Here is a 17340-nt window from a genome sequence, read left to right as displayed (position 1 = left end):
AAAAAGCTCAATGAATACCAAGCATAAGAAACATGAAGAAAACTACACCAAGACACATCATAGTCAAATTGTTCCAAAGCAATGATATGGTGCCCAGAATTTAATGAATTCCACAAAATAATGGTCAGGAAATTTTTCATCAGATTAAAATTCAAGTGAGAGTAAAGAAACCAGTCTGGAAAGACCACATAACATATCACCTCAACTGTATGATGGTCTAGAAAAAAGGATAGAGACAGTAAAAAGATCGGTGGTTACTGAAGGTTCAGGGTGAGGGGGGATGGGAAGGGAGGAGGGATAAATAGGTGATGCGCAAGGGTTTTTAGGACCGTGAACTATTCTGTATGATACTGTAATGTTGTGATACCGACTGATACCATATTTTGAAATCAACATGGACAAATTAGTGTGCTTTCCATGTGTAGTATATTTCACTAAGAAAACTTGAAAGAACTGGGGATATTTAGCCTAAGTAACAGAATGCATAAGAGGAAAGACGAAATGGCTGTTTTCAAATATTTAAAGAGCTATAAGGTGAAAGAAAGAATGGACTACTTTTGAAGATTTTCAGAGTACAGAATTAGGATTAGCAGGTAGAAGTTATAGGAAGGTAGATTACACTTATATAAAGAAGGTGTTTAAATTTTTTCTTATGTGAAATTTGATACACAAAGTAATATGGGCAATGTAAATGAGGAATCACAATGATGAGATGACTACTGACGAACACTTCATAATTTTTATTGAGATATAATTTACATGCCATAAAATTCACCCTTTAAAAGTGTATGATAGGGCTTCCCTGGTGGCACAGTGGTTGGGAATCTGCCTGCCAAGGCAGGGGACACGGGTTCGAGCCCTGGTCTGGGAAGACCCCACATGCCGCGGAGCAACTAAGCCCGTGAGCCACAACTACTGAGCCTGCACGTCTGGAGCCTGTGCTCTGCAACAGGAGAGGCCGCGACAGTGAGAGGCCCGCGCACCGCGATGAAGAGTGGCCCCCGCTCGCCGCAACTGGAGAAAGCCCTCGCACAGAAACGAAGACCCAACACAGCCAAAAATAAATAAATAAAATTTTTTTTTTTTAATAAATTTATTTTTAAAAAAGTGTATGATAATGTGTTTAGTACATTCACAAAGTCGTGAAACCCTCAACCTATCTAATTCTGGAGTATTTTCATCATCCTCAAACACCTCTTAACGGTACACGTTAGCAGTCACTCTCCATTCCTCTTTCTCTCATTTCCTGGCAACTACTAATCTACTTTCTGTCTAGATTTGCCTCTTCTGGACATTTCATATAAATTGAGTCATACAATATGTGATCTTTTGTGACTAGCCTCTTTCACTTAGCATAATGTTTTCAAGGTTCATCCATGGTAAATCATGTATCAGTACTTCATTCCTTTCTACGGTTGAAAAATATGCATTTGTCAAAACCCATAGAACTGTATAACAAAAGACTAAACCTTAATGTAAACTATGAACCTTAGTCAATAATATTGATATATTGGTTCATTAATTATAAAAAATATACTACATTAACACAAGATGTTAATAATGAGAGAAACTGTATACAGAGGAGGGAGGGGTATATGGAAACTCTCTGTATTATCTGTTCAATTCTTCTGTAGATCTAAAACTATTTTTTAAATAAATTTATTTATTTTATTTATTTATTTTTGGCTGCATTGGGTGTTTGTTGCTGCACGCGGGCTTTCTCTAGTTGAGACGAGCGGGGGCTACTCTTGGTTGCGGTGTGTGGGCTCCTCGTTATGGTGGCTTCTCTCGTTGAGGAGCACGGGCTCTAGGCGCACAGGCTTCAGCAGTTGTGGCGCATGGGCTTAGTTGCTCCACAGCATGTGGGATCTTCCCGGACCAGGGCTCCAACCCGTGTCCCCTGCATTGGCAGGCGGATTCTTAACCACGGCACCACCAGGGAAGTCCTAAAATTTTTTTTTTTTAACTTTTTATTTTTTAAAAGAAAGTAAGGTGAGCACATTTTTTAAAAAATGAATAGGCAAGTAACAGGCTGGGAGAAAATATTAAGTATAGTCAATCCTTGAACACTGCAGGGGTTGGGGCGCCCACTCCTCTGCAGTTGAAAATCTGTGAACAGTCATCCCTTGGTATCTGTGGGGGATTGGTTCCAGGACCCACTGTGGACACCAAAATGCAACGATGCTCAAGTCCCATAGTTAGCCCTCTGTATCTAAGGTTTGAAATCCACAGATTCAATCAACCATGGATCATATAGTACTGTATTTATTAGAAGAAAAAAAAATCCATGCTTAAGTAGGCCCATGCAGTTTAAACTCACGTTGTTCAAGGGTCAGCTGTATGTATATTTTTAAATACATTAAAATATATGTAAATATAAAATAAAATTATATATATAACAAAAGACTAGTTTCGGAGATGTATAAAGAACTCTTAAAGCTCAATAATAAAAAGACAAACAACCTGATTTAAAACTAGGCAAAAGATTTGAACAGACATTTCACAAAAAGAATATACGGTCAATAAGCTCATGAAAAAGTGTTCAACATCAAGAGTTGGCAGGGAGGGACTTCCCTGATGGTCCAGTGGTAAATAATCTGCCTTGCAATGCAGGGGACGTGGGTTCGATCCCTGGTCAGGGAACTAACATGCCATATGCCACGGGGCAACTAAGCCTGTGTGCTACAACTACTGAGCTTGCATGCCTCAACTAGAGAGCCTGCATGCCACAAATTACACAGCCCATGCGTTCTAGAACCCGCGCACCACAACTACAGAGCCCACCTGCCCTGGACCTGCACACCACAACTAAAGAAGAGAAAAAAAAAAACCCGCATGTCACAACTAGAGAGAAGCCCACACATCACAACAAAGAGCCCACGCGCCGCAACAAAAGATCCACATGCCTCAACAAAAAAGATCCCACGTGCTGCAACTAAGACCTGACACAGCCAAAAATAAATAAATAAATAAATCTTAAAAGAAAAAAAAAAGAGTTGGCAGGGAAATGTAGGTTAAAAGCATAATAACATACTATTACACATCCACCATAATGTCCAAAATTAAAAAGAACTACATAACTAAATGTTGGCAAAAATATGGAGCAACCAGAACTCTCACACACTGTTAGCAGGAGTATATAATGGTACAAACACTTTAGGGAAAAGTATGATATGATTATCCCCCTTTTTTTTCATATATATATATATTTCTAATAGATCTTTATTGGAGTATAACTGCTTCACAATACTGTGTTAGTTTTTGTTGCACAACAAAGTGAATCAGCCATATGCATACACATGTCCCTATATCCCCCGCCTCTTAAGCCTCCCTCCCATCCTCCCTATCCTACCCCTCTAGGTCATCACAAAGCACTGAGTCGATCTCCCTGTGCTGTGCTGCTGCTTCCCACCAGTCAACTATTTTACATTTGGTAGTGTACATATATCGATGCTACTCTCACTTCATCCCAGCTTCACTCTCCCACCCCATGTCCTCAAGTCCATTCTCTATGTCTACCTCTTTATTCCTGCCCTGCAACTAGGTTCATCAGTACTTTTTTTTTTTTTGAGATTCCATATATATGTGTTAGTGTACGGTATTTGTTTTTCACTTACTGACTTACTTCACTCTGTGCAAGAGACTCTAGGTCCATCCACCTCACTACAAATAACTCAATTTCATTTCTTTTTATGGCTGAGTAATATTCCACTGTATATATGTGCCACAACTTCTTTATCCATTCATCTGTTGATAGACATTTCAGTTGGTTCCATGTCCTGGCTATTGTAAATAGTGCTGCAATGAACATCGTGGTACATGTCTCTTTTTGAATTATGGTTTTCTCAGGGTATATGCCCACCTAGTGGGATTGCTGGGTCATATGGTAGTTCTATTTTTAGTTTTTTAAGGAACCTCCATACTGTTTTCCATAGTGGTTGTATCAATTCACATTCCTACCAACAGTGCAGGAGGGTTCCCTTTTCACCACACCCTTTCCAGCATTTATTGTTTCTAGATTTTTTGATAATGGTCATTCTGACTGGTACGAGGTGATACCTCATTGTAGTTTTGATTTGCATTTCTCTAATAATTAGTGATGTTGAGCATCTTTTCATGTGCCTCTTGGCCATCTGTATGTCTTCCTTGGTTAAATGTCTATTTAGATCTTCCGTCCATTTTTTCACTGGATTGTTTGTTTTTTTGATATTGAGCTCCATGAGCTGTTTGTATATTTTGGAGATTAATCCTTTGTCTGTTGTTTCATTTGCAAATATTTTCTCCCATTCTGAGGGTCATCTTTTTGTTTGGTTATGGTTTCCTTTGCTGTGCAAAAGCTTTTAAGTTTAATTAAGTGCCATTTGTTTATTTTTGTTTTTATTTCCATTACTCTAGGAGGTGGGTCAAAAAAGATCTTGCTGTGGTTTATGTCAAAGAGCGTTTTTCCTATGTCTTCCTCTAAGGGTTTTACACTGTCTGGTCTTACATTTAAGTTTTTAATCCATTTGGAGTTTATTTTTGTGTATGGTGTCAGATAGTGTTCTAATTTCATTCTTTTACATGTAGCTGTCCAGTTTTCCCAGCACCACTTATTGAAGAGGCTGTCTTTTCTCCATTGTAAGTTCTTGCCTCCTTTGTCGAAAATTAGGTGCCCATATGTGTGTGGGTTTATCTCTGGGCTTTCTATCCTGTTCGGTTGATCTATGTTTCTGTTTTTGTGCCAGTACCACACTGTCTTGATTACTGTAGCGTTGTGGTACAGTTTGAAATCAGGGAGCTTGATTCCTCCAAATCCGTTTTTCTTTCCCAAGATTGCCTTGGCTATTTGGGGTCTTTTGTGTTTCTATACAAATTGTAAGATATTTTTGTCCTAACTCTGTGAAGAATGCCATTGGTAGTTTGACAGGGACTGCACTGAATCTGTAGATTGCTTTGGGTAGTAAAGTCATTTTCACAATATTGATTCTTCCAATCCAAGAACATGGTATATTTCTCCAACTGTTTATGTCATCTTTGATTTCTTTCATCGGAGTTTTATAGTTTTCTGAGTACAAGTGTTTCTCCACCTTAGGCAGGTTTATTCCTAGGTACTTTATTCTTTTCGTTGCAATGGTAAATGGGAGTGTTTCCTTAACTTTTCTTTCTGATTTTTTGTTGTCGGTGTATAGGAAAGCCAGAGATTTCCATGCATTAATTTTGTATCCTGCAACTTTACCAAATTCATTCATTAGTTCTAGTAGTTTTCTGGTGGCATCTTTAGGATTTTCTATGTATAGTATCATATCATCGGCAAAGAGTGACAGTTTTACTTCTTCTTTTCCAATTTGTATTCCTTTTATTTCTTTTTCTTCTCTGATTGCTGTGTCTAGGACTTCCAAACTATGTTGAATAAGAGTGGCAAGAGTGGTCATCCTTGTCTTGTTCCTGATCTTAGTGGACATGCTTTCAGTTTTTCACCATTGAGTATGACGCTCGTTGTGGGTTTCTCATATATGGCCTTTATTATGTTGAGGTAGGTTCCCTCTATGCCCATTTTCTGGAGAATTTTTATCATAAATGGGTGTTGAATTTTGTCAAAAGCTTTTTCTGCATCTATTGAGATGATCATATGGTTTTTATTCCTTAATTTGTTAATGTGGTGTATCACATTGATTGATTTGCATATATTAAAGAATCCTTGCATCCCTGGGATAAATCCTACTTGATCATGGTGTATGATCCTTTTAATATGCTGTTGGATTCTGTTTGCTAGTATTTTTTTTTATAGATTTGTTTTCGTTTGGGGTATAGAATAATTGAGTTCTATTTATTTATTTATTTATGGCTGTTTTGGGTCTTCGTTTCTGTGCGAGGGCTTTCTCTAGTTGCGGCAAGCGGGGGCCACTCTTCATCGCAGTGCGCGGGCCTCTCACTATCGCGGCCTCTCTTGTTGCGGAGCACAGGCTCCAGACGCGCAGGCTCAGCAATTGTGGCTCACGGGCCCAGTTGCTCCGCGGCATGTGGGATCGTCCCAGACCAGGGCTCGAACCCGTGTCCCCTGTATTGGCAGGCAGATTCTCAACCACTGCGCCACCAGGGAAGCCCTGTTTGCTAGTATTTTGTTCAGGATTTTTGCATCTGTTCGTCAGTGATATTGGTCTATAATTTTCTTTTTTTGTGGTATCTTTGTCTGGTTTTGGTATCAGGGTGATGGTGGCTTCGTAGAATGAATTTGGGAGTGTTTCTCCCTCTGCAATTTTTTGGAAGAGTTTGAGAAAGATCGGTGTCAGCTCTTCTCTAAATGTTTGATAGAATTCACCTGTGAAGCCAACTGGTCCTGGATTTTTGTTTGTTGGAATATTTTAAATTATGGTTTCATTACTTGTGATAGGTCTGTTTATATTTTCTAATTCTTCCTGGTTCAGTCTTGGAAAATTGTACCTTTCCAAGAATTTGTCCATTTCTTCGTGGTTGTCCATTTTATTGGCATACAGTTATTTGGAGTAGTCTCTTATAATCCTTTATTTCTGCAGTGTCAGTTGTGATTTCTCCTTTTTCATTTCTAATATTATTGCTTTGCGTCCTCTCCCTTTTTTCTTGATGAGTCTGGCTAAGGGTTTATCAATTTTGTTTATCTTCTCAAAGAACCAGCTTTTAGTTTTATTGCTCTTTGCTATTGTTTTCTTCGTTTCTATTTCATTTATTTCTGCTCTGATCTTTACGATTCCTTTCCTTCTACTGACTTCGGGTTTTCTTTGTTCTTCTTTCTCTAGTTGTTTTAAGGGTAGGGTTAGATTGTTTACTTGAGATTTTTCTTGTTTCTTGAGGTGAGATTGATTCTTCCCTCTTAGAACTGCTTCTTCTGCATCCCATAGGTTTTGGGTCGTCGTGTTTTCGTTGTCATTTGTTTCTATGTATTTTTTAATTTCTTCTTTGATTTCTTCAGTGATCTCTTGGTTATTTAGTAGCGCACTGTTTAGCCTCCATGTATTTGTGTTTTTTACAGTTTCTTTCCTGTAATTGATTTCCAATCTCATAGTGCTGTGGTTAGAAAAGATGCTTGATACGATTTCAGTCTTCTTAAATTTTCCAAGGCTTGATTTGTGTCCCAAGATGTGATCTATCCTGGAGAATGTTTCATGTGCACTTGAGAAGAAAGTGTACTCTGCACTTTTGGGTGGAATGTTCTATAAATATCAATTAAATCTATCTGGTCTATTGTATCATTTAAAGCTTGTGTTTCCTTATTTATTTTCTGCTTGGATGATCTGTCCATTGGTGTAAGTGGGGTGTTAAAGTCCCCTACTATTATTGTGTTACTGTCGATTCCTCCTTTCATGGTTGTTAGCATTTGCCTTATGTATTGAGGTGCTCCTATGTTGGGTGCATAACATTGATAATTTTATATCTTCTTCTTGGATTGATCCTTTGATCATTATGTAGTGTCCCTCCTTGTCTCTTGTAACAGTCTTTATTTTAAAGTCTATTTTATCTGATACGAGTATTGCTACTCCAGCTTTCTTTTGATTTCCATTTGCATGGAATATCTTTTTCCATCCCTTCACTTTCAGTCTGTATGTGTCCCTAGGTCTGAAGTGGGTCTCTTGTAGACAGCATATATATGGGTCTTGTTTTTGCATGTATTCAGCCAGTCTGTGTCTTTTGGTTGGGGCATTTAATCCATTTACGTTCAAGGTTATTACCGATATGTATGTTCCCATTACCATTTTCTTAATTGTTTTGGGTTTGTTTTTGTGGGTCTTTTTCTTCTCTTGTGTTTCCTGCCTAGAGAAGTTTCTTTAGCATTTGTTTTAAAGCTGGTTTGGTGGTGCTGAATTCTCTTAGCTTTTGCTTGTCTGAAAAGCTTTTGACTTCTCCATCAAATCTGAATGAGATCCTTGCTGGGTAGAGTAATCTTGGTTGTAGGTTTTTCTCTTTCATCACTTTAAGTATATCCTGACACTCCCTTCTGGCCTGCAGAGTTTCCACTGAAAAATCAGCTGATAACCTTATGGGGATTCCTTTGTATGTTATTTTTTGTTTTTCCCTTGCTGCTTTTAATATTTTTTCTTTGAATTTAATTTTTGTTAGTTTGATTAATATGTGTCTTGGTGTTTTTTTCCTAGGGTTTACCCTGTATGGGACTCTCTGTGCTTCCTGGACCTGGGTGACTATTTCCTTTCCTATGTTAGGGAAGTTTTCAACTATAATCTCTTCAAATATTTTCTCAGACACTTTCTTTTCCTCTTCTTCTGGGACCCCTATAACTTGAATGTTGGTGCGTTTAGTGTTGTCCCAGAGGTCTCTCAGATTGTCTTCAATTCTTTTCATTCTTTTTTCTTTATTCTGCTCCTCGGTACTTATTTCTACCATTTTGTCTTCCAGCTCAGTTATCCGTTCTTCTGCCTCAGTTATCCTGTTATTGATTCCTTCTAGTGTATTTTTCATTTCAGTTATTGTGTTGTTCATCCTTGTTTGTTCTTTAGTTCTTCTAGTTCTTTGTTAAACATCTCTTGTATTTTCTCAATCCATGCCTCCATTCTATTTCCGAGATTCTGGATCATCTTTACTATCATTACTCTGAATTCTTTTTCAGGTATATTGCCTATTTCCTCTTCATTTATTTGGTCTTCTAGGTTTTTACCTTGCTCCTTCATCTGAAACATATTTTTTTGCCATCACGTTTTTTTTTTTTTATGAGTGGGATTGTGTTCCTGTCTTACTGGTTGTACGGCTTGAGGCTTCCAACACTGGAGTTTGTAGGCTATTGGGTAGAGCTGCGTCTTGGTGCTGAGATGAGGAACTCCATGAGACCTGACTCTGATGAATATTCCCTGGGGTCTGAGGTTCTCTGTTAGTCCAGTGGTTCAGACTTGGAGCTCCCACCGCAGGAGCTTCAGCCCAACTTCTGGCTCATGAACCAAGATCCCGCAAGCCGCGTGGGGCAGCAAAACAAACCAAAAACTAACAATAACAAAGTAAAAAATAAAATTAGACCAGGAAACTAACAGATATGTTAGAAAGAATATAACAATTAAAATATAGGTGAATCAACAACCAGAAGGTACATCAGTACCACAATAGTAAAAAAGGGGAGGAGGGAAGAGGAAAAAAAAAGGGGGGGGGGAAGGCCTTGGCTGTGGAGGGCAGGGCCTAAGCCCGCCTGCCTCTCCTGATCTCCCCTGCCTCAGGGTCACTGATCCTGTCTGGTCTCCACTTCTCCTCCCCCCTCAGTCCCCCCATGTCCTACCGGTTCACTTTGGGGTTCCTCCCGTCTCCTTGGGTATCAGAGTCCTCCACCAGCAGCAGGCACCCTAGTTGTGGGGAGATGCTAACTCCACATCTTCCCACACCGCCATCTTGACTTCACCCCTTGATAATTTCTTATAAGAATAAACTTAAATCAGGACTTCCCTGGCGGTACAATGGTAAAGACTCTGTGCTTCCACTGCAGGGGGCACAGGTCCGATCCCTGGTTGGGGAATTAAGATCCCGCATGCCATGAGGCATGGCCAATAAATAAATAGATAAACTTAAACTTACTTTATGATGTTTTGTACAACATGGGGAATATAGCCAATATTTTTTAATAAGTGTAAATGGAAAGTAATCTTTAAAATTTGTATAAAAATAAACAATTTCCAAAAAAATTAAAAAAAACAAACTTATGAAGTAGCAATCCCATTCCTACATATTTACCCAAGAAATGAAAGCATACGTTCACAGAAAGATTCTTACAAGAATGTTCACAGTAGCTTTATTCATAATAGCCCCAAACTGGAAACAGTGCCCATCAATAGGAAAACAGATAAACCGCTTTTTGTTCCATTCATACAATGGAATACCACTCAGCAATAAAAAAGAACAAACAGCCCATATATGCACAATGTGGATGAATTTCAAAAGCATGCTCTGTGAAAGAAGCCTTACATAAAAGAGTATATACTGTATGATCCCATTTGTATGAAGTTCCTAAATAGGCAAAACTAATCTAAGATTCAAAGAAGTCAGAACTTCTGGAGAAGCAGGGGTGGGCATTTCCAGGGAAAGAGCATTAAGGAACTTTGTGAGGTGACCATAATACCCTATATCTTGATAAGGGTTTGGGTTATTTAAGTGTATGTATCTGTCAAAAGTCAACAAATGCAGACAAGATTTGTTCACTTTATTATATGTAAATTTTACTTAAAACGGAAAAAAAGGCAAATAAATAATGAACTCTGATTAATGATGTACATGCTGAAGTATTTGAAGGAAATACACTGATGTCTGCATTTTACTTTGAAGTACATGAAGTTGGTGGATAAATAGAAGCATGGCTAGATGGACAGACAAGCAATAAAGTGAGAACAGTATAATGTTAATGGCAGAACCTAGATATATGTGTGCTCATAGTAAAATTCTTTCAATTTTTATGTGGGTATTTGGAAATTCCCTTAATAAAATATTGGAAAAAATAAAAATAACAAAAACTGAAAAATGTCAGATGGCTACATCCAAAGATATTTATAGTGTCAACCAAAAATAATTACTGCAGTAGCCCTATTTCTGTGTAATCTGAGTCTTATTCAGCTTATAACCAATCTGTCAGTTATTCTTCCCTCTATAAAAAATGGTTATTATGAACCTCTGTTTCATATGAAACCCTCCTTCCACAGTAACAGGCCTAAGAGACACTTCACTCCCAATCATAAAAGAATATGGTGTCAAACATCCAAACAGAAATCACCTTAAGGAAGTTCTCAATCAATGTATTTTTACTATAGAAAATATAATAGAAATGCACTTAGGTCCCTTATTATCAATAGAGTAGAGAAGTTACTTCTGTGATTTTCTTAAAAGCAGATATAAATATAATTCTAATATAAAATTCAGGAGGAAACTGGGGTACTCCAATAACAGCTCTAACCTGATTTTGGATAGTAGTTCTCCTCTATCTGCACAGTCCACACTGACTTGTCGAATAAGTTCATGAAATACTGTATTATAAATGGTCTGTTCCTTCTTTAATACATGAAGTAGTTTGTGCATCTGGCAAAAGGTAAGTAAGATAATCAGTATTTATCACAGTCTTGCCAGGAAAAAACATCTTAGGAGGTAAGCACTCAATGTGAATAAGTTTTAGAAATACCTTGATTAATTTGTTCACTTACATTTTCCTTTATAAACATATATAAAAAATGATACATTTTAAAAAAATCTATGTCTAATCATGCACGTCTTTATATGATGCACTGAGAAAGTCACAATATCATCACTATGTTATACCTGCCAAAAATACAAAACCTGAATTGAATAAGTACACATCAGACAAACCAAAATTGAGGAACATTCTATAGATACTGAGGTCAAGAAAAACAAAGAACAGTTTCAGGTTATAGCTGTCTAAAGGAACATGACAACTAAAAGCACTGTGTGATCCTGGGATCCCGAAATGGAGGGGAAAATAGCTATAAAAGCCATTACAGGGACAATTAATAAAATTTGAAACTTGAATATGAACTACATTAGATAATACTATCATATCAATGTTAAATTTCCTGATTTTGATAACTATATTATGGATATATAAGAGATTGTCCTTATTTATAGGAAATATACCCTAAAATGTTTGGTGATAAAGAGGCATGAGGTTGCCAGCTTACTCTAAAATGGTTCAGAAAAAAACCATACACATAGAGATACATAGAGAGGGAAAAAGAATGATAAAGCAAATAGGCCACAGTGTAAACAATTAGCAAACCTGGGTAAAGGTTACATAGGAGTGCCTTATATTGAACTTGTCTATAAGTTTCAAATTCTATAAAAATAAAAATTTATAAAACAAAAGAGAAATAGCCCCATAAAGAAAAAAAATCTGTAACTATGTAAGACTGAAAGAGCTCTTTCATTAGGTGCAAAATAAAAATTATAAGTGATAAGAAAGCATGGTTTAATTGGCAGTGTTTTTAGTGGTACATAAAATAATAAGGGTCTTATAATCAGTGGTGCCTTATATTCAATTAAATACAATAATAATGACTAAAAATTAATTATACAATGTTCACCACATGCCAAGCACTGTCTTAAGCAATCTACATTCATTATGTCATTTAATCTCTACAACAACCCTATGAGGTAAATAATATTATTATCTGTAATTTACAGATGAGGAAATCAAGATACAAATACACTAAATGACCTGCCCAAGGTCATCAGCTAATAAACGGCAGGGTCAGGAGTCCAATCCAGGCATTCTACCTCCAGAGTGCATGCTCTTAACCACTGGTTTACACTGATCTTTGCAATTACCTTGGTTGGCCCCGTATATGCCTGATTTTCCACACCAGCCCTCTCTAGCATAGTATCCATCACATCATTCAGCTGGACCACTTCTACTCTTTTATTAGGTTTCCTAAAAGATTAAGATGGCAGACATATATAATTAGTGTTACAATAGGTCATGCTCAGATGGCAAAAGGAACATAATATGTATAAAGAAAATGTACATACTATGGAATATTAACGGTATTTTAAAGCGTTATACCTATATGTACAATACTAATCTAGTGGGATATCAATAATACAGTAAAACAAAATACAAAAACAAAACAAAACAAAAACCAACAAAAATGCAAATAGTATGATCCTCTTTTTCATAAAAGAAAATAATGTTCCACCTCCCAAAAACTCTATACCCCTACTGTGTAAGATTGTAAGAACACAGAAAAATGTGGAGTAATAAACACCAAGCTGCTAAGATCCACTACTTCACAATACAAAAGAAAAGGGACAAGGGATAGATAAGAAAAAAAGCCTATAGCAAAATGGAGAAACACTAATGGATAAATTTAGAATATAAAAGTATTTTATATATGATCCAGCAATCCCACTTCAAATCAGGATCTCGAAGAGACGGACTGCCCCGGCAGTCCAGTGGTTAAGAATCCATGCTTCCACTGCAGGGGGCACGGGTTTGATCCCTGGTTAGGGGACTATGATACTGCATGCCACATGGTGTGGCCAAAAAAAAAAGGATCTTGAAGAGATATTAACACTCCCATGTTCACTGACGCAGTATTCACAATAGCCAAGATGTGGAAACAACCTAAATGTCCATCGATTAATGGATAAAGAAAATGTGGTGTGTGTGTGTATACATATATATATATGTATACACACACACACATACATACATACACACACACTGGAATATCGTTCAGCCTTAAAAAAAGAAGGAAATTCTGCAATATGCAACAACATGAATGTCCCTAGAGGACATTATGCTAAGTGAAATAAGCCAGTCACAGAAAAACAAATACTGTGTGAATCCACTTACATGGGGTATCTAAAATAGTCAAACTCATAGAATCAGAAAGTGGAATGGTGGTTTGCAGGGGCTGAGGGGAGAAGGAAATGGAAAGTTGCTAATCAATGGGCATAATATTTCACTTATGCAAGGTTCTACAGTTCTGCTGTACAACACTGTGCCTATAATTACAATATTGTATTGCACACTTAAAATTTTATTAAGACGGTAGATCTCATGTTAAGTATTCTTACCACAATAAAATAAAATGTAAAAACAAACCAAAAAAAACCATTTAAAATGGTTAAAAAAAAGTGTTTTTAGTACTTTGATATTATTATAAATATGTAAAAAATCAATATGCAGTTGGGCAAATGAAAACACTGCTTAAATGATAGAATTGTAGGCAATTATTGTCTTGGCTTTCTGCAGTAATTTTAATATTTTTGTGTAATAAAGTACCAATAAAAAGGAAAATATGTGTATATAGTTATTCTTTCTTAGAAACACTCTCAGAAATAAACTACTTACATGGATGGGAAGAGCAATAGTCTATTTTCACTATCTGTGAGGAGAGTAGTATATTTGCTGAAATAATTAAGACAGGTAAATATTATTGTAAGAAAACTGTCTGGCCTATTTATCACATAACAGCACATGAAAAACTTAAGACCTCACAGAACTGAGAAGCTTGGAGACAATCAGAAAGGTCCATCGTTTTACACACAAGAGGATACTTGAATAGCCTTAGACATCTACAGACACAGATATAACGATACTTATCATATTTTTAAAAGTTTTAAGTAAAAGAGCTTTAATCACATTCCTCAATGTATCACAATACAAAAATTTCTTTGATTCATTTAAAAAAATGACATTTCAAAGGTGGAAGAATGTTTTAAGAACACTAAACAAACAAAGTTAAGTGACTAAACAGGTTATAAAACTAATAAGCAGAGATGAAACTAGAACCCAATTTTCCTGATGCCCAGCATGTATATCTGTCCTCTGGAAGTACTTGCTTATACCTAAATGGGTATCACAATGAGAACCTCATGGTAATTCTTCAAATTCATTATTATTTATATACCTTTTTTCTTCCTCTAGTTAAAAAACACCTCCTTTGGTTCTGCCCCCTACTGGAACACAGTTGGTTAATAAGGTCCACTTTCAGAATTTAGATTAGTGAAAAATATCCAGGGAATATAAAGACTCAAAATAAAGTTTCAAAAACGAGTATGTGAGAGGGACTAGAAGCAATGACACTCCAGGAGCAATGAGTACACCTAGCACCCAGATCTTGGTTTCTAAGAACCCTTCTCCACTAAAAGGAAAACAGTACTCTGTGGAGAAGTGACTCATAGCTCACTCCAAAGCTGGAGGTGGGAAATACAAGATGAACTTGAAAATCTCATTGAGCCAGAAAATAAGAGAACATTCAAAGAATGATGGGGACATGCCTAAAGAACACAAGAGCCAGCTCAAAGGATCTGGCATTAGCAAAATCAGGAAAAATCTGAACATCAACGATAGCCAAGAATTATAACTCACTGAAAAAAACAGAAATCTATGAGTCTATATTGTAAAACGGCAACTAATATATACAAGAATGATGGAGCTAAAAAAGTCATCAAAAAGATCTATAAGTAGTGGGTTACAAGGAAATACACACTAAAGTATTTGGTGGCAAAGGGTCACGAGGGCCTCCAACTTACTCTTGAATAGTTTAAGTGTGTGTGTGTGTATTAAAGCAAATGAGGCAAAATGTAAACACTCAGTGAGTCACGATAGAGGGTATACAGGAGTTCCCTGTCCCATTTTTGTAACTTCTTTATAATTTTGAAATTATATAAGAATTAAAAGTTACCCAAAACATGAGTTCCATTTAGTTCCCTTTGGCAAAATATTGTTCTGAAACCATCATAAGGAAATGCCGTTTAACATATGTATTGGATAAGGTAAAAAGAGTGACAGCTTCTGGATATTTTACTATAAAACCTAGTCCAAAGTTCTAGTTTTTTAAACTATGAAACATTCAAGTGTTGTTTCAGAAAATAAAAGCAAGATCCCATTTTCAATCCCATTAGCAGGAATCAAAGAAAACTTGAAATGACTAGTCTGAAGTCTGGAGCTAAGCCCTAGAGTGTGCATTATGAGATTCCAACTTAGAGGGCTACTTTCCTTTGTCACTGCTCAAAACCATTCCCAAAGAGGCATAGCAAGCATTCAGAACAAAGATCTATTTTTTTTTTAATTCAAAATTAAACGGTAGGAGAAGACAGAGAACAATTTAATCTAAACTAAAATCTCAAACTCTTTTTTAAAATCGAAATATAATTGATCTACAATATTATGTTAGTTTTAGGTGTACAACAAAATGATTCAGTTATATATTTTTTTCAGATTTTTTTCCATTATAGGTTATTACAAGATATTCAATATCCTGTAATAGCACAGTTCCCTGTGCTATACAGTAAATTCTTGTTGCTTCAAACTCTTTTAAGTAAGACTTTTTTTATTAGTTTTTGATACCTTTCTTAAATTGTATTAGGATGGTAAGCCAGATGTTTACTCATTTCACTGTAGATATTGCCTGGGAACATGAGTGAACTGCTCAGGTTCCTCTATGTCTGGGAAGTAGGAAACAGTTCAACTTGTCAGATATTCAGTATATAGCACAGTACTCACTCATCATAACACTCCAAACCTGAAACTCCTGTATTTGACACAATATGAAATTCTTCAGGAATCAAAGTATCTGATAGTTTCTTTGGCTTAAAAAGAAAGAAAGAACAACAAGAATAAAAACAAGCAGATGAAAAAAATTGAGTTTCACAAATCCTAATTCCTATACCAAAGGGATACTATTTATTAAGAGTTTTTGATTAGAGAAATAACAATATTAGTAATATGGGTCATGGCAAGGAGTAATAAACTTTTAGCAGAGCACAAATTAAAAAATTAGCCATGGGGCTTCCCTGGTGGCTCAGTGGTTAAGAATCCGCCTGCCAATGCAGGGGACACGGGTTCGACCCCTAGTCCGGGAGGATCCCACATGCTGCAGAGCAACTAAGCCCATGCACCACAACTACTGAGCCTGTGCTCTAGAGCCCACAAGCCACAAATACTGAGCCCATGTGCCACGACTACTGAAGCCCAGGCACCCAGAGTCCATGCTCCACAACAAGAGAAGCTACCGCAATAAGAAGCCCATGCACCACAACAAAGAGTGGCCCCCGCTCACCGCAACTAGAGAAAGCCCGCGCACAGCAACGAAGACCCAACGCAGCCAAAAATAAATAAATAAATGCTAAAATAAATAAATAAATAAAATAACAAATTAGCCATGAATTAAAGAACAATCTTGGTTTTAGTATTAATTACACAAAAATCTATCGACTTTAAAATTCAATAGGAATTTAAAATTCACCTTAGCAACAAGCCAAAAATAAGAATTCTACAATTTTTTTTCTGCCTTTTTAAAAACTGAAGTATAGTTGATTTACTTTCAAGAATTCTACAACTTTAAACTGTTGGTTTCTTTTTTAAAAAAATCTAATCTCCTACACTGTATTATCTAGATTAAATAACTGTAGTTTGGAGAACGGCTTAAAATATGTTTGATCATCTCCCACTAAATGACCTTTTCTAGAAATAATCAGAAAGTGCTATGAAAACATAAACAATGCAGGTTGTTATAGTATGACATGGCTTTATATTTTGGGGAAATTTTTTTTTTAAGTAGAGAGAGGGAGAGGAAATTATTTGTCAAATACTTTATTTACCTTATGAGGCACAAGGACACCATCACGTGACTGTAATGAACGGTCCATTTGTGGGGGACAAACCGTGCTCTCCCTAGTCTCTCCTTTAACATACTTAACATCGTACAGAAAAGAAATATCCCTAAAAGATAAGAAAAATATATTTACAAAATAAATTTTGTCTGGCTACTGGATAAGAGTAGGTAAAGTCCACACACATCCTTCTAGTGGATAAAAAGGGACACAAAACTGGTCTCCTTACCTCATACTTTACTAAGAAGGCTGAAGCATTAGGGTTTTCCCCCCCGC

General features: G+C 36.6%; 1 protein-coding gene across 11 annotated transcripts in view; it reads right to left on the bottom strand.

The window, feature by feature from the left end:
* AXDND1 (axonemal dynein light chain domain containing 1) overlaps positions 1-17340 on the bottom strand; it is an 85481-nt gene that overhangs the window by 62937 nt on the left and 5204 nt on the right. For 6 of the 11 annotated variants that reach the window (XR_011073640.1, XM_068541320.1, XM_068541319.1 and 3 more), the window contains exons 5-10: positions 17053-17173; positions 16512-16577; positions 15956-16041; positions 13799-13855; positions 12271-12373; positions 10889-11010 (exon numbers count right to left, since the gene is read on the bottom strand). Coding sequence is in view for 10 of the 11 variants with exons in the window: in XM_068541320.1 (XP_068397421.1) it covers positions 10889-11010; positions 12271-12373; positions 13799-13855; positions 15956-16041; positions 16512-16577; positions 17053-17173 (555 nt within the window). In the remaining variant the exon portion in view is untranslated. Of the gene's footprint in view, positions 1-10888; positions 11011-12270; positions 12374-13297; positions 13438-13798; positions 13856-15955; positions 16042-16511; positions 16578-17052; positions 17174-17340 lie in introns of those variants that run through there. The other 5 variants (XM_068541323.1, XM_068541325.1, XM_068541322.1 and 2 more) reach the window with 4 other exon arrangements.

This window comes from Eschrichtius robustus, chromosome 3 (assembly GCF_028021215.1).
Source record: "Eschrichtius robustus isolate mEscRob2 chromosome 3, mEscRob2.pri, whole genome shotgun sequence".
NCBI lineage: Eukaryota > Metazoa > Chordata > Mammalia > Artiodactyla > Eschrichtiidae > Eschrichtius > Eschrichtius robustus.
This window is presented reverse-complemented; position numbering and strand designations above follow the sequence as displayed.